The sequence below is a fragment of the Pagrus pagrus genome (assembly GCF_965226575.1).
Source record: "Pagrus pagrus genome assembly, chromosome: 6".
Taxonomy (NCBI): Eukaryota; Metazoa; Chordata; class Actinopteri; order Spariformes; family Sparidae; genus Pagrus; species Pagrus pagrus.
The window spans coordinates 6893435-6911552 of record NC_140190.1 but is presented as its reverse complement, the minus strand read 5'-3'; the positions used below and the strand labels follow the sequence as shown (position 1 = coordinate 6911552).

General features: G+C 43.8%; 2 protein-coding genes across 2 annotated transcripts in view; one reads left to right on the top strand and one right to left on the bottom strand.

Moving 5' to 3' along the window:
- Positions 1 to 10852, top strand: part of slc9a7 (solute carrier family 9 member 7) — a 29726-nt gene extending 18874 nt beyond the window's left edge. The window contains exons 14-16 of the mRNA XM_084354958.1: positions 1073 to 1155; positions 2733 to 2838; positions 6238 to 10852. Of these exons, the coding sequence (XP_084211084.1) occupies positions 1073 to 1155; positions 2733 to 2838; positions 6238 to 6501 (453 nt within the window). The 3' untranslated portion in view covers positions 6502 to 10852. The remainder of the gene's footprint in view (positions 1 to 1072; positions 1156 to 2732; positions 2839 to 6237) is intronic.
- chst7 (carbohydrate (N-acetylglucosamine 6-O) sulfotransferase 7) lies at positions 10451 to 17709 on the bottom strand. The gene is made up of 2 exons (XM_084354959.1): positions 16047 to 17709; positions 10451 to 13596 (listed from the first exon to the last, which is right to left on the bottom strand). The coding sequence occupies exon 1, from the start codon at positions 17341 to 17343 to the stop codon at positions 16075 to 16077; it is 1269 nt and encodes a 422-aa protein (XP_084211085.1). The 5' UTR covers positions 17344 to 17709; the 3' UTR covers positions 10451 to 13596; positions 16047 to 16074.
- Between the last annotated feature and the right edge of the window lie 409 nt (positions 17710 to 18118).

The window sequence follows — 18118 nt, the reverse complement described above, 5'->3', positions numbered from 1 at the left end:
AACGCTTGAGCCCACTTTTCAGTAGTTTCTCCACTTCCGATGATGATGAGTCTGGTCTGGTCTGTTGAGCTGTAAACTTCTGTTGGGAGGGAGGAGCACGTGTCATGATGGAGCTGGACTGTGATGTTATATTTACACTGATTAGTTTGTCACAGACTGATAATATCTAGATGTTGAGCTACTTCTCAGTCTTGTGGGGACTTTCATTCTAACTTTTTATACTCGGGTAAAAACCAGGACTTGAATGACATGAGAATGAACCCCCACATATGAACTGATTTTCACATACAGATGACTCTTTTTCACGGGGCGGTTGTGACGCTGTGATGTTGCTACGATCCTGATTCAAGATATGAAACCGAGCTAAAGTTTCTGATTGTCATTAGACAACTGGAACTAAACAACATGACTTTTATCAATGAGATTATGAAAGAAGAAATGACAGCTGTGACATTATGACACCTATTTATAGCATAATGAATAGATATGCACTGAAGTTAGCATGCTAACCAGCTAGCCCGGCCCGTCCCGGTCCAAAACTACAGTTCTAGCAATGTAAGCACAAATACGTCCAGGTGCTCCGAGCTTACATTTCCCACCACTGACTGCACGGCTAACCTAGCCAACTAACCGCAGCTATGGTTAGCAGCTACTAGGCCTAGCGGTTACGCTGGTTATACGCTGTCCCACATTTGTTTTGATCACGAGTTCAACAGATAGTTCTTACATATTGCACCTTGCATGCACGTGTGAGCACAATGTAAACACACCAATAACAATGTCTCATATTGCCTATAATTAAAAATAAAAGCTATTATTTTATTGTAGAGTTTCAGAAACTATACGATGAAGATTATGAGGATCATTTTAGCCTGATAACACGTTGGATCCTGTGCAGGATCCAGGCTCAGGCATTATAGGCACATGTGTAGGACCTTATTTCCACCAGAAGACCCAGACAGAGGAGAAAAAGAGCTGCCTAATAATGTTAAACATTGTTATTTACATACATATTCAACATCACCAGATCTTTTGTCACATCAACTCTTGACTTCTCCATGTTTTTCTCCAGGATGGCCCTCAGGCCGAAGGACAAAGTAAAACCAAACAGGAGAGTGCGTGGCTCTTCAGACTGTGGTACACCTTCGATCACAAGTATCCTTCCTCTGCCGTACAAAGAAAGTCTGTAGTCTAGTCAGGATGATTGTCCAAGGCTTTATTTTCCTTGTATAACTGTATAAGCCATCAAAGTCACATTCACAGTCGGTGTCTTTATTGGCTCATCCTGGCGTATGGGGATCCGAATACTCAGGAAAAAATGTGTTGCGCAGCTCATCCTCCCATTTCCTTCCTCCAGCCTCTCTCTGCTCAACAGTTGCCTCCCCAGGTGGCTGATTGTGTAGCGGGCGGAGCAGCTGTGTGTTGCAGCGGAGACTTTCTCCCTGGCGACACGTGCTAGACGCAGCTGAAGCGAGCGGGGTTCGTTTCTCTCGTGTCCCAGAGCTGCAGACTGATGTAAACATGCATGACGCAGAGCTCCGGTGTGGGGAGACTGGTGTGACTTCATTTCTTTTATTTCTGGCTGGCGGACTGCCGAGTTTGATTTGTATTCAGATGTACTTGTTCCGAAAACCGGAGCAGACTGCCTCTGTCATCATCAAAGGGAGCGGTGACCTGACGGTAGACAGTTGAAAGGGGAATTGGGTTTTTTTCCCACAGTGCAATGCTGCCTGACTAATTAGAAAAATGAGGCAGTGGACCCGCTGGTTCGCTCTCTGCTGCACTGCTGCCAAGCATCACAAAATTACTTTCCCCTCAGCTGTTGACAGAATCCCCATACAGATTTAAACTCCAAATATATCCTGCTGGCAGATGTCCTCAATGTTATTAAGCCATAATTCATTATCTGAAATGTTTTAATGGTTTGTTACTGCAGGAAGAGAAATATCTGACTGCAGCTTTTGTTTGTATTTTAGCTGACGGATAGTTTAAACCGTCTTCTGTTTGAGTTAGCTTCTGCAAAATGTGTTTTATGAGATAGTATTGTTCCATGTTTTTATAGGTCAGTGTAAGCTTTTGAGTGAGGGCAACTTTTGGGTTGCCAAGTTGAGAAGACATCTGCACTCTTGAAAAAAAGCATCAAGTGAGATACCAAGCTTTGGTACCAAGGGTTTTGGAGAATTTTGCACAACCTGGCAACCCAAAAGTTCTTAGTAATGGCTTAACTAATCTATTAAGTGTGTTGATAAAGGCATTAATTACAACGTATGCATCCTTTTATGAAGGGTGCCATACTAGAAAGTGTTACACATATTGGATATTAAAGGATAAGTTCCCCTAAAAATGTCATTTTCTACTCGGGTAGATAAGTCAGGTGAAGTTTTGTGGTCCATCAAACATTTCTGGAGCTACATTGCAAAACAGTGTTTCAGTATGCTCACAAAAAAAGCTGTCTTTTGTTTTTTTTACTTGTTTTTTTACGTTTTAAAACAAGTCGCCATTTACTTCAGTTGATTTCTGACACCTTGTTTAGCTTTGAAGCTCCAGAAATGTTTTGTTGACTGCAAAACTTCACGCGACTTTCCGTCACATGAGGTCGAGTAGATGACTGAATTTAAATTTTTCAGACAAACTTATCCTTTAATTTTATCACTAACTCCATTCAACCATCCTTCGCTCACACAAAAATATTCATTGGGCTCTTCGGGTCGTTTACCTTAATAACTGCCCAGTTACCTGAAGCCCATCCTGACACACAGCGGTCCACCTCTCACCTCCACTCTGCCCGCCTACTGTGGACCTCTGGCGAGCTGTCTGACCAGCCCGCAGGCGTACGAGGTGAGTGTCCACACGCACGTACAAACAGTACGCACACGGCAAATGCACAGTGACACTCCTACATTAACCAGTGATCTGTAAAAAAACACATGTTCACGCTGCAGGAAATCTATTCAGTGCATGTTGTCCGGTCAGATGTTTTAAAGGGAAGGTCGGACATTTTTGGGAAATACACTAACATGTCTGTGCAATGTGTAACTAATGTTATAACCAGCTGTCGGAAACAGCGAGTTGGTTCTGTCCAATATAAACAAAATCTGCTGAACAACATCTATAAAGCTCACCTATTAACTTTTGTAGCGTAATTGTTTCATTCAAACATAAACCATCTTGTCACCTTTGGACAGAGTCCCACTTTTCAGTCTTTGTGCCAAGCTAACGTTAAGCTAATAATTAGCGAGTGGAACAGGTCTCTCTCTGGTGTCACTCCTAGCAAGATAGTGAATGAGTGTATTTCCTAAAATGTATGAATTTTATCTTTAAAGACCCGGTGAGATGACAAATACAAGTTCTAGCTGTATGTCCCCGTGTTGATATTTCATTTATCTCTTGTTTCATGCTAAATACGTGTCAAGAAAAACACTTTTTGTATCAGATTGCCTCTCTTTCCTCTTCCTGTGATATACTGTTGATGTCTCATCTTGGCGGTTACATAAATGCGTCCAATCAAATGCGATACGTGATGACTCGCTAACCCGTAAACCCACCACATGACGTTAGCTGGCCGGCGGTTGTCATCTATAAGATCATATATGGCCTGAGACGTTCTTCTGAAGGGTTCATGCTACTTGAAATGAACTGTGAAAAAATATGTTCTGGTGCTGCTAAAATTAAACTGCTCGGTTTGAGATGGTGTGTGTGGGCTAAATTGGCTCAAACCGAAGCATTCAGTGAAATCACTAAAAGGCAGTTAGTTTCTTTTCCCCTTCTTTGTTCAGATCTGTGCCTCAGGAAGGCTCTCTGTGAATACTGAGGCTTTTTTCTCTCAGGAGAATTGTAATACCGTCAAAGTATTCTCAGTGGCTGCCAGTAAACAAACAAAGCACAGAGAAAATGGACAGTCAAGAAGACTTTTTTGCATTCGACGGACACAAAAGGGCCTTTTCAGCACCGCCTCAATGATGATCACTGTTCTGAAAGACACTGAGCTCCAATATTTTAAACACAGAAACCTCCATTGAGCGGACGGTCACACTTGGATTCACTCTGGCAAACGCTTTCATTTCATGTAAAATACTTTCATGTGGAGGTTTTTGGGTCATTATACCGTCCTTTTCTCAGTGACCCCAAAGAGCCCGTCAACTGCCGGGTTACAAAATCTAAATCTTGCATGTCTTTGCTGCAAATTGTATGTTATTTGAATTTAATTATCTGAACGTTTTAGTTCAGCTCTGCATCCAGACATGGTTTCCCTCCTCTAGTTTGCTGCTGTTGGTTTGCCAGCGTGAAGCTGCGCGCCAGGCCAGCCGTGAATTTAGGGGGTTGTTCATATAATCAAGACTGTCGAGGGCTCTGTGTTGCCAAGTGGGGAGAGACCGGATTAAATAAAGCTCCTTGCCTAGTTCCTCTTTGGTTATGGATATTATGAAACGGGGAGGGAGTGAGAGCTCCACAGACTGGAGAGTTTTGTTTCGCCGTGACCTAGAAGTGTAGCACATTTAAACCACGGTTGTAAATTATACTTTTGAGGGGCAGTGTAGCTTTGAGAAGACACTTAACTTTTTGAAACTAGACAAAAAAACTAAATTATGCTTCATTCTGTAAGAAATAAAATGCCCTAAGGATTTGAAACTACTCTGTAAAGAGATTAGACTCACCCGGAAGGATTAGGCTGGCACTATTCTGAATTGTCTTATTGTCAGAAAATCCCATGAAAAAGACAAAACCAACACCAGCCTCGGGCAGATGGATCCTAACGACGACATTAACATGAACAACATCTTCCTCTTACATCCTTTCATTTCCTAAAAAGACTAAACTGTTTCCTACAACGGCTGCACGCTGTGCTGTTCAGTTAGTGACGCTCAAACAGGAGAAAACAGTGCATTTGTTGGGGACTACTTTCAGCTGCGGATGAATACACATTTGGTGCTATCGTGGCGTTGCTAACAGCAGGATAGTGTTTGTGAGATGAGCTGTATAGTGTCCACATTCAGGCCGAAGGGTCACATGTCACCCAGTGCAATGCTGCTGCTCACTGATGTGTTTTTAACAGTTTTTCAATAATGGGGGTCTTCAGCTTCGGCTACACAAGCGACGTGTCAGAACTGATGCAGTGATGGTTTTGTCCTTTTGTTAACAGTAAGATGAAATAAAAAAAAAAAAAATATGACCAGATTTATCCTAAAACGATTAATCAGCAACTGAAAAGATGATGGAAAATCTGGAGTGACATTGATATTTCGAGGTAAAACAACATTTCTGATAACCCGTTAGCTAATGTTAGCATTCGACCACTTCCTAGCTAACATGACAGTTTGATTACATTCAGTGTGTTTCATTTCAAGGGTTAAATAAATGTGTCCAAGGTGTCCTGTTGTAACATGAACATTACTCGAACAGTAACATTAGCTAGGTAGTGGTTGGATGCTAACGTTAGCTGTTGTCTAACGGCAGCTAACAGTTCAAATATGTTGTTTACAATAAGAAAAAATATAAAATATCACCAGATTTATCTTTAAAATCGCATTAAAAGCTTGTTTCTTTACATTTTAACGTTATCTTCTTGATTTTCTATAATAATAATATAGAAAATAATAAATCTAAATGTGTTTATTTTCACTTCCTAATTTCACATTGTGTCACTATATTTAATTTAAAAGTGCCCAGACTCATAAAACCTCTTTTATGAGGTTTTTTTTTTCCCCCTCTCTATTTCCTCTCCTAGTTAATTGCTGGAAAAAAGAGGTTATGTAATCTCCTGTTTTTTTTTTTGATCCCTTCAGTGGAGTGATCCTGTTGACCCAGTGTTAATTCACCCTGTTCTCCCCGGGGACATGGGCAGCCTATTGATTGTCAGCCAGTCAATTAGAGCTGTGAGAACCTCGTGCTGCTGTTTTGCAGCTATCCATTACTTACCCAGAATGCAACGTGTGTTTTGAAGTGGGTGTCTAATTTTCTAGTGTCCTTCTGTAACGTGTCATTCTCACAGCTTTCAGCACATACACCAGTTCAGACTGTGGTTTCCTGTTTTTTTTAACCTTCATGCAGAAGAGGCCACTAAGTGAAAGTCTCCTCCTCCCTCTTTTCTCTAAATCCATAGTGCCCCTTATGAGCCTTTGCCCCGTGTGTTCACCTGTTCACACCACACCTGTGTGTCCTACATCTGTATGTGTGTGTGTGTCACCCCCCATGTTCTCCGTCCCTCCCCTCATGTTCCTAATGTGGGTGTGTTTTCAGAACAATGAGCAGCTGAGGGACCACGACTCTGACCTCCTCCGTAACGACGGCGACCTGACCTTCATGTTTGGCGACACCGCCATCACGGCCAACGGGGCGTCCGGCGGCGGAGCGGACGCAGCGGGAGGGTCGAGCTGGAGCGCCAACGGGAAAAGGAGCGGCAGCACCTCAGAGGAAGCGCTGGAGCGTGAGCTGGACTCCCGCGAGCAGGAGCTCCTGAGCCGCGGCACGCGCCTGGTTTTCCCCATAGAGGATCACGTCTGACCCTCCCCTTCCTTTTCCTCACACCGCCCTGACCTTCACCCCAGAACGCCTCAGCTCTCTCTACATCCTGTGAGGCAGAGCGTCCAGTCCTTCAGAGATAAGAGATGTGGTAGTAGACTTAAAAAAGGGAGGGTTCAGAGCAACTCTGAGCTCCATTCTGGCCCCGGGAGCAGAGCTCAAGGAGCATTTTCATCCTCATTACAGAGCTGGACGTGAAGATGAACTCTTCATGCGCTTATACTGTGACTCAGTTTCACTGATTTTCCTCTGCATAAACTGGAGGGAAACCTTTTATGCAGGATAAGAGGACAAAAACATCCTCACGCGAGATGCACTTTTTGAACACGTGACACTGTGTATGTTCAGCTGGAGATGTAAAGACGTAGAAAAAAAATTGCCTGGCAGCCCTCTAACGGCACGAGTTCGTCTTCACATCACACCAGCGAGCGCTGAGAAGATGTGGCGACACGAGGCCACACAAAACTTTAATAGTTCAGAGATCAAGCAGAAAGAAGTGCTCTGGTAAATGTGCACCATTCATCTGAAGCTGCTAACAGTGTTCGGTATGTTCGTGAGGACGCCCTTTGTTTCACACAAAAGCATCTGTGTGGAGGAGATGGTGACATGAGGAGGGAGCAGTGAATAAGTTGCACTTCTTTCTCAGTCGCCACACAGCCTGTCATGGCTGAAGTAACAGGGGTGAAGAATGTGAGCATGTAAATAGCTACAATGCTGAGCTTTGTTCCTCTTAGTGGGGCTGCTTCTGTCAGTGCATTACATCCCCGTGACTGTTACTAATGGCACCTGTGGATCTTGTCTTTGAGTTGGTCCGGATCTTTTTTTAATGTGTATTAGGCTGGTTTTCACAATCGTAACACGAATAAGGAATGAAAGTTTTATGATACTAATAATATTGTTTCTCATGATGTAATGCTGATTCCCCCCAAAATTTTTAAAAACCGACGTGATATGTTCAGCCGATGGAGGCTGGTCTTCATCGTTATGTTAAAAAAACCCTATATTTTCTTCTGATTTTAGAAATATTTCAAATATATCGGATGCTTTTATTGATGTTGGGCTGCAGCTGGCAGTTATTTTTAATCATCAGTTAATCATTTAGTCTATAAAATGTAAGGAAGTATAGACAATTCTCCGCCACAGCTCAAGTTAGTGTTTGCCAAATCTCTTGTTTTATCCAATCAATAGTCCAAAATCCAAAAATATTTAGTTCCCTGCTGTATATAAGAAGGAACAGCAGTGAATCCTCACAGTGAAGAAGCTGGAACCAGTGAAACTTTTGACATTTTGGCATGTTTTTTGTTTTTTTCTTGTCGAATAATCAATTAACTCTAAACTTAAGTGTCACTCAAAATCTCCAGCTGTTGATAAGTGCTAGCACATCAGCTCACAGAGCAGCACTCACACCCCCGCAGTGTTTACACTCTTAAACCGGAGTTACACCGTATATTAACCTTAAATTGTTTAAACAGGACCATGAGGTTAGTTGGTCTCATTTATCACCAACACAGAGGCAATTGGGGGGATATTTGGTAAAGCTAGTGTCTCACCTGTTGTACCTGAGTCTTAGTTTTACCTAAAATATATATTAAAGGTGCAATATGTAAGAAAAATAGTTCAAAACATAAAAAAAAAAAATGAACTAGTTTTTCCATGTACTGGGTTGCAGAGATATCTACTGAAGTTAGCATGCTAACCAGCTAGCCCCAGGCCTGAAAACCTCTTTTCTTACAGTGATTCATAGCTCCTGTGCTAGCAAAAAACACCAACACTCCCCTGGTAGTCTGGCTAGCTGCACGGCTAACAGAGCTATCAAGCTAACCATAGCTAAAGTCATGAATGTATGAAAAGAATACAGTTAGCAGCAGTTAGTTATTACTCTGGGCTAAAAAAAGAAAGGAAGAGAGCTATAGTTAAACATTTTGGCAAATACACTTAGAAAAACACTTTTTGAAAAACATTCTTGTCCAGTTAGTCGATAAATCAAATACCTCCTTATATTCATATCTGTCTGTTTTGAAAGTCTATGTCTATATAAAGCTAAAGACAGTAGCACAATTACCTTAGCGTAGCATTAAGACAGGAAGCCGCTAGCCTACTGTAGTTCAGTCTGAGGGTAACAAACTCCTACCAGCAACCGTACTGCTAGCTAATTACACATCTTTGTGCCAAGCTAAGCTAACAGGCTGCTGCTGGCTGTAGCTTCATATTGACCTTTCTAAAACCTGAGAGTGGTACCGGCCTTCTCATCTAACCCTCTGACAGGAAGCTAACAATCTTATTTCCCAGAATATCGAACAATTGCTTTTGACTCACTGCGCAGCCACAATAGATTAATAGACAGCCACTTCCCCAACATTTGATTACAAGAAACAAGAACACATGTTCTTCTGAAACTACAGCGTACTGATAATAATCAGGAACACATGTTCTTCTCTTCAGCGGTCTTTAAAGGTGCAGTATGTAAAAATGTTAGTTTAAAACATTGGACAATTTACAAAAATTGTTAAAGACACCAATGTATTGTGTTGTCTGCTGCAGTTAGCATGCTAACCAGCTGGCCCTGGGCCCGAATGCATCTTTTTCCCAGTGGTCCAAAAGCTCCTGTGCTAGTGGTGTAGTAGTCTAGCTAACTGCAGGGCTAACTGAGCTAACAAGCTAATAGTAGCTACAGCCAGGGATGTATAAACAGAATACACTTAGCAGCATATGTGAAATGCTGCACTTATTTGTTGCTAGTGTGGATTCAACAGGTGGCCAGTTCTTACATATCGCACCTTTAATCATAAAATAACGTGACCCTCCTGCAGTTTCTGTTTTAGCACCACACTACTGCATGTTGTCTCAACATTAGGTCGATTCTTGTGGTTACAGCAGGTGTGACAACACATACGACTGCATTTTCCAAGCCGCCCAGTTCCTCTTAGATGCACAGAGCAGTCTGAAATGAGATGACGGGTTAAAGACTGAACTGCCACATGCAAATGCTCGATGCGTTACGATGACCTCGGGCTTCTGGATCTCACTCGCTGCTGCGTTTGTCTCTGTTGGTGGACATTTTCCACAACAGAGCGCTGAACAGTATTGTTGTGTGACAGGTTGATTGGCGTCACTCCACGTGAACCGTAGGGATGTTTTATTATTTATACTACATCAGTTACTCTTTGAAGATCTTGTGACCAAATTTCCTCACTGTTTGAAGTATGTACTTGGAATTCCTCCTTCACAGCATGATTATGAGAGGAAATACTTGATCGTCTGCAGATTTTTTCCCCCCTTCAGGATGCTATACTTAGCTCTTATCCAATAAATGTAAATAGTAGCATATTAACTGGCAGTCTGCTGGGTCTATTGTTTACTGTAACCTCTTAGGAGCAGCTGGTGGACCCAACAACTCCCTCTGCGAGTGGGACATTTTTCTGTTTCCTCTTTCTAGTATTTTGCGTTCCCACCACCATGTCTATACATCTGAACCGCTTCACCACACGCAGCACCCGTCGCCCTTTGTTTTCTCCCTCGACTGCACACAAGGGGGCTGCCGCATTCAAGTTTGGGAGTGCAGGTGTGAAAGGCTCAGTTTCTAAATTAAATCTGTGGATTTCACCGGAGGGAGAAGCCACGCACAAGTTCTTCGTCTCATCTGGGATCTCCAAGAGGAAATGAATCTAGTTATGTAAGCTGTTGCCAAGCTGTGTTCACTGTGGGTCATTTGAGCTGGAGCTGAGGAGTAATGTGAAGCTGTGCTCTCTGTCTAACATCTCCTTTTTGCAGTCTGATGCTTGTCTGTATCTAGGGCATTAAACCATTTCTGTCACTAACACCACATAGATACACCTTCTACATACAGTATAACTTGCAGCAGATATGTTGTCTCTGGATTGTGCAAAAAAAAAAGAAAAAAAAGTGATTTTTGATCATTTCTGTTGAATTTCCCTTCAATTCCTGCTGTATCGACTAACATAAGTGCAGAAAAAGACCAAACGAGGACTCGCATCTGTCGACATGTTTTTCTTGGGAGCACTCTACGGACGAGCCACATCGCGGCCGTCTTCACCGGCGGCTGCAGGCGAACAAAATGAGCAGAGTTTGGCACTTTACCTCAAGCAGAGGACACTTGCGGGACTCTTATATAACCTTCATGTGCACTCTATCTCCAGACTGTTGTGCTGTCAGTTGTCTCGCTGGCTATATTTACATGCTCTCTGTACCTGAGAAATATGAGATGTAGCTCAATTGTCAGTATGTGCACCTGTTGTAGTAGCAACTGGCTGCCTGGTTCTACCTGCCATGATCTGCATGTCATCATGTTAATAAAAATCGTCAAATTATGAGACACGCAGCGTTTTGTTTTTTAAATGTTGGTCCAAGAAGTCGTCACAGGAAGTTTGCATTCTTAAACTTCTTCCTCTATTCTTTAATGATCATGTTATGCCGTCTGTAAAGGCTAATGTGAAATATGTGGGAATTGACCACCTGTCGCTAACTGCTGCTACCTTGTAGCTACGATTGGCTAGGTAGCTCAGTTAGCCATGCAGCTAGCAGTCCAGACTGCGAGTAAAGAGAGCTGGGGGAGTGTTGGTGTTTCCACTGCTAGCACATAAGCTTTAGAGCGGGATCGGTCGTGGCTAGCTGGTTAGCATGCTAACTCTCTTTGGCACACAATACATAGACGTCATAACGTCAGAGCTGTTATTCACACTCACACAAAGATAATTTACATGAATATTTTTACCTAAAATTCTTACATATTGCACCTTTAATGCTTCAAATGTAATGCATGATTGCACAGATCAACTTCACATACGCCAGTTATGATAATGTGCACTAATAATGATTTACATGATGCACTTATTGTACGTATCTTATTGATTTATCACTATATGTTCATTTTTGTTAAAAGAGCCAGAGTCCATTTATTTATTTAGGATATTATAGTTAGTTCCACGTCTGAATATTATGAAGAATGTAAAGTTCAGTGCTCTTTGAGCTCGCATTATTATGCTATTATACAATATATCAGTGGCATAAAATATCATCACAATATCATAACGTGACAGTGATATTGTTTAACCCCGATTATTTAATACAAACCCACAAACCTGGTCACCAGGTTTCGCATGAGACACGTACAAAGTCCAACCTGTATAATGTGTAAATGTATTAGCTGCTCTTAACACAATGATGTGGGAGTGCCTGAATTGATAGATAAGACCATAAAATCCCTGTTTACTGCTCCTTTGTGACCATTCACAGTCAGGACTGAGTGAAAGACAGCGCAAGTTGCCACTGGGAGGTCTTCCAGTCCAAAGGTGGCTGCCGCCTCACGATCTTAGTACCAGAAAAATGGCTGACAATGTATTACTTGAGCCGTCTACTGCACAGATTAATAAAGCAAAATCCTCCGCTGTGGAGATGTGGCCGAATGCAAATAAAGAATGAGCTCCTACGATTATGAACAGGGGACAACTATGTCAAACCTTTCTTGATTAATTATGCTTGTGCAGTCCATGTGGGCCAGGATTTATGTAAAAATACACACACCCACACTAGAGAAGCACATTTTGTGAGTTCTTTACCATCGCAACTTAAAGGCTTTAACAGATGTTTTAAAGCCTCCAGTCTCCCCCATGGGATCGACACTATAACTCAGCCAAAACTTTAAGGTTAAAGAGTCTACATTAATCATAAAATCAGCAAAAAATCATGCTATTCAGTCGGGACAGACCGATTATCAGCCTGGCTGAATATCAGGGCCGATATTCAGCATTTTTCCAATTATGGGTAATGTTTTTTTGTAGTCACCACTCTGTGATCTCACTCAATGTCCCGCCCACTACACAATCTGATTGGCTATATGTCACAAGCCTATTAACACTGAATCTTTAAAATAAATGTAGTGGAGAGAAAGTATAAAGCAGCAAAGTATAAAATGGAAATACTCAAGTGAAGCAGCTTAAACTGCACTTGGTTATTAGTATCGGCCTTAAAACTACTAACTGGTGGATGTTGTGTTTGTGTGTTTGTGTTTCTCAGGAGACACTTCTCTAGTTTTTACTAACTCTTTATTGACGTCAGTTTAAATAGTCGTAAAGTTATGTCTTTCTTTGACAAGAGAACTTCATCATCAGGCATTTCACCCACAACAATTAATACAGAACCAACTTCTAAAGTTGAACACGTTGATGCTGGTAAACGTTGTACCCCTCCTCGACACATCAGAGGGATGTCACAGCATTTTAACAATATTTTAGACAAAAACTAAAAACAGTAAGAGTGGTACGCAGTGAGAATCAGTACCATCTGGTGTGCTTGTGAAAACTTGCTAAAAAAGTTTGTTGGCAGAGGCCGGAGGCAGCTCTCCAAGACATGTCCGTGGGATATTAGAAAGTTTCACACCCATGTGAGTGTTTTGTCAGTGGGGCGACTGCAGCTGTCCGGATTCCTGAGGGGCCGGGGGTGGAACAACAGCTCCTCAGTCGGGCCTCTTTTCCACAAAAAAAAGCTGTAGTTTCTTCTTTCAAAGCTTCTATATTGGCATTGTTAGTGGGCCAACTGCAGTTAAGAATCAGTAATGCTCGAGATCACTGCCGCGCTTAGTCATAGGCTGGACGGATAAGTTGCGCAGGTGAACCTGACGCTGCCGCCCTGGATCCTGGCAGTCATCTCCCAAGAAGGACCCATCTCAGGCTTTTTATGGCCCTCGCCTGCCTGCAGGGGGATTTGTGGAGGGATTAGTGCTACTAAAAGGACAGAGGGATAGAGACGGGCCGGTGTAACGGCAGCACAAACCTGCCTCATCTCTCTCGCTCTCCTTGCTCGTGTCCTCTCACACTTTCTCTTCGACCCTGCCGGTTTCAAACAGGTAACACAGTAAAAAATAAGCTGCCCTCTCCCCCGGATCAAATTCATCAGTCTGTGATTGGCTGCTCTTTCCACTTGGATTTTCTCCAGTTCATCGACCCGGCTCGGCTGAAGGAAAACAGCCTGAGAGCCGTGCCTGCGAGCTCCCAGTGGACCACATTCCAGCTGCTTGTTTTTTTATTCCACCTTTTGCCCTCAGCCTCGAATACCAGGCCCCTGGAAGAGAGAGGGAAAAAAAGCCTTAGATTATAAAAATAACACCCTTAAGTTATGACACAGCTTCACACTGAAAGAGAGACCGAGCACAAGGACGCACACACAGGGTTAATAATGTTCATGACCTCCATCGAGAGCTCAAATCAGTGCTAGTGTCAGGGTGGAGGCAGAGCAATGAGAGGCACCCACTGACTCCCACCCTGCTCACTGCTCCATGCTGGCTGCTTGCTCTAAAGGGTCGGCTTGTGGGAGCTGGCGGTGACAGGCTGGTGGTAACCCTGGGAGCTCTACCCCGTCACGGACAGCCGTACACAATGATCCCCTTCTTGACAGCAGCGTCTGAGGCCCGGCGACTCACTGCCAGCCCCCCCAATCCATGAGAGGAGCTAGCAACGCCAAGGAGGACACAATGAGGCCTCTATCAAACTGCAGATCAGTCGGTCATTAAGAAGGGAGAAATATTTCTGGGACTGTCACTTATAAATCTGTTACAGTCACTTATGTTCAAATGTCAATGCTGGAATGTAGTTTTCAGATCCGCTAACGTTTAGTTTACTAACGAGCAGGAAAACTAGATATAGAACGTTCCATGTGAAAAAGCAACAGAAACATGTGACATGTTAAAAGGTTACCAGTGTTGTCTGGACACAATCAATAGATAACAGGAGGTGAGACTGTAATGAAAACAATCATCACAATCAACAGGTGGGTTTCATTCAAGACTGTGTTTTGCATGCAAATTCATATTGAAGCTGGCTTTCTGTGTATAATAATGAAGCATCCAGACTCCTCAGGTCATCAGGGACGGGTTTACTCAGTGTTACCAGGATCAAAACCAAGCAAGGTGAGGTTTAGTGTCTGTTTTCCCCACAAGCTTCCTCAATATCCGAAACTGTCATGGCTTCAAACATTACTGTTTACTAGGGATTTACAATACGCTTGATACGTAACTTTGTTTAATTTCCTTTTTTTGTCCTTTAAATGTTTTTGTTTTTTTTAACTCTGTAACTATCTGTTTACTTATTTTTTCGTTGTTTTACTGGCTATGAAATGCAATTTTAACATTTTGTTAATGTCTTATCTTCAATGCGTTTCGATGCCTCTGCGGAGCACTTTGAATTGCCTTTGGTGCCATACAAATAAACTTGCCTCGCCTCATTTGATACCACAGCACAAAGAAAAACAATCCCCAAAATAGGATTTTTTTTCTTTCTTCATCAACACTCTGCCCACGGGGCTGGTACAGACTAAATGACTTAACACATACCAAACACAGTTTTAAGAGTAGAGTGCACAACTCTGCTAAGGCCCATCAAGCCTAATCCAATATCAAGACGATAGATGTTAGATTTGGATCTGCATCAGATATTACTCACTCATAGAACCAGCCACCTAAATCCATTAGATTTTTTCATTAACATTAAAGGTGCATTATGTGAGAATTGGCCACCTGTTGAATTTAAATTGCAACTAAATAGTGGGGCAGCATATGACCAGAGTAACTGCTAACTGCTGCTAACTGGAGCTGCCATTAGCTTGTTAGCTCAGTCAGCCATGCAGCTAGTTCAAGTAATGCATCAACGCATGAAAACGTATATTCTTACATATTGCACCTTTAATGAAAACCCTGTCTCCGGATCCAGATGTGCACCCAAAGTTAAAGGGGTCTATTCTGGGCCGAGTCCCATCCTCCATCTAAGTTTTGTGGAAATCCGTTCGGTAGTTTTTGTGTAATCCTGCTCACAAACCAACAAACAAACAAACATGGGCACATCTGATTGCAGAGCTGTTGCTTTTTTTTATAGCTTCAGTACTCTCAGTTCTATCGAATGCAGCTGTTGTGTAGTTTCGATCATGTGGTGTTGAACAACACTGCTGACGACCTTATCTGCGTTGGTTTTCAACAAATAACTGAATCTGTCTTTGTCAGAATTGTTTAAGAGAACAAGACGCTGTTTGTTCGGTGGACGCTCACGGTTTCCACATCAGCTTGTGTAAAGACGCGTACTGGACTGTGAACAGTCACTAAAAACACTCGCCCACAGCATATGAAAGTGAAAAAACACCCTCCCACTGTCAGACTGGGTGCATCTGTGCATCACTCTGCACAGTGAAGGTCAAAAATCACAGTGAGGAAACAAACTTGAGTTGAGGGCTTTAAATGCATCACACTGGACCTTGTTGCGTGTCTGTCTGCAGTGTGAAATGAATACTGATGCACTTCTCTACTGATCTCCATTTATGGGCTCTGTTTTCAATTTGCCTCAGTCGGGAGGAGGTCACAGGTCAGGGATCGGCCCCAGAGCACAGCAGCAGACCTGGTTTTTAAAAACCACCAACTTCCTGTGCTGTCAGTAGTGCAACACAACTAGTGTGTGCCCCGCTGCTGTGTTCTGCTACACACATCAAACACTGCTGACTTCAAACCTCATTGTGTGATCTCACCATACCTGAACATAGCTTCCTCATCATACATCCTCATGTTGTTTTGTCCACGCTGTTCTTCTGGTAGCCCAGCTGCCTCATGACTTCACTGCAGTAGGCCTCCACCTGATTGATCTGCTCCACGTTCAGCCGCTCCCTCCAGGCGTATATAGCCTCCTTTGCATCCCTGGATGAAATGAGGAACGGCCTGTCTGATGAGTACCCGTGCCCGTGCGTCATGTTGAGCGCGAACTTCTCCAGCGCGGTGGAGGTGGAGAGGTTGGAGAAGCGGTAGAGCCTCTGCAGCTCCTCCATGGGGTGGAGGACCAGGTCCTCGTAGCGGATGCGGAGGTAGTTCCTCCTCACCCAGGGAGGCGCGTTCATCACCAGCAACATGTCGCTGAGCCAGTTGTCGCAGATGAGCTCCATGGCGCTGGAGACGTAGCTCTCAGCCCGGTTCACCTTGCTGCTCGGCACCAGCAGCCTCTTGTACTTGTCGGTCTGCTTCTTGCTCCTCAGCACCTGGATGCTCTCCTTCACCAGGGCCTGTTTGGACTTCAAGCGCGAGTTGTGCACGGCCCTCGGGTCTCTGAAGAGCTGCACGATCTGGAGGTTCACCGCCGGGTCTTTCATCAGAGGAACCAGCGTGCTCAGGTCCAGTACGCGGACACCTTTGATCACCATCACCGGGTACTTCTTACACTCCTTCTCCAGCTCCCTGATGTCCCGCTTTTGGCACTTGGCGCACTGGTCCTCCTTCACCAGACCGATGTCGTGGCGCTTGTGCGCGTCACACAGCGGCTCCGAGCAGATCACCTTGTTCATCTTCCAGCCGAAGATGAACGACGTGGTGATGTTCTGCGAGCCGGCGTAAAGTTTGAGGACGGAGAAGTCGCAGCGGTACAGGGCGTTCATCATGTCCCGCACCGCGCCCTGGAGGCTGCCCGCATCCCCCGGGTACAGAGCCTGCCATATGTGCCACATCGGCTCGTACAGGTAGAACACATCGGGGTGCTGGTTGAACAACTCCCCTAGAAACGACGAGCCGGTCCTCCAGGTGGCATGCAAGTAGATGTGTATCCGAGCCTGGCTCCTGTTGACGGCGTGCTCCGCCGCCTCGCTGCCGTTAACTTTGTAGCCGTTATGATCCCACAGCAGCGCCACCGTGTTCTCCAGGTCCGGGCATCTGGGCTGTTGCTGCAGTCCATGCCGGGCGTTTTGAGCGGATTTATCCCGGTAATCTAACACGTACGGGATTAGCAGAAGTAAACCTGAATATGCCAGGATCAAAACCAAGTATTTCTTGTGGAGCCTCCTCTTCATTTCCTCTCAACGGGAAGGTGGAGGGGGTGGTGCTGGCTAGCGTCTTCTCTGAGCGGTCAGCGCGGCGCTGTGTGAGCACACGGTGGTCGCTACAGTAAAGTTATGTGTGTGTGTGTGTGTGTGTGTGAGGAAGGAGCGTGTGTGTGTGTGTGTGTGGAGGGAGTATTAACCACGCCCCATTAAAGACATAACACCAGATTTTCTCTCCTTCGCGTCCACGCGCACGCTGTCAGTCGGTGAAATAACGGTTTTAAAACCGTAACAAGCTTATTTATTTGTAAAACCGTTAGAAAAGCGCGCAAAATATCGCGAGAGGAGGAGAGGGGTTTAAATAAATTGGAATTCTCAGAGAGCCTTGAAGGAAAGAGGTTCCAACAGCTGCCAGTAGCGTTCCTCGAGCGCAGTGCATTATGGGTGATTAGTGAGCAATCAGGGCTCCCTCTTACAGGCAGGATAGTTTTCATATAACTATGTTGAATGGTGTCGACCTTTTAAAACACGTGACATGTTTTAAATGGGCATTATGTAGTTTTGGGGAGGACATTTTAATTAGAAGGGTCTTCATTGACTGATTTTATTTTGCCTAAACAAACTGACCCTTAAAGGACAACACAATTTAATATCATTTGACTTTGTTTATATGCGGCGGACCCTACCTTCAAACAGTGTTCTGGGGACCTCATTTTCCTCTGAGAGCAGCTTGTTTATCAGTTATGGAAAGGATAAATATTTCTCAGTTTGTATTATTCCTTCTTATATTGTAAATATTAAAATT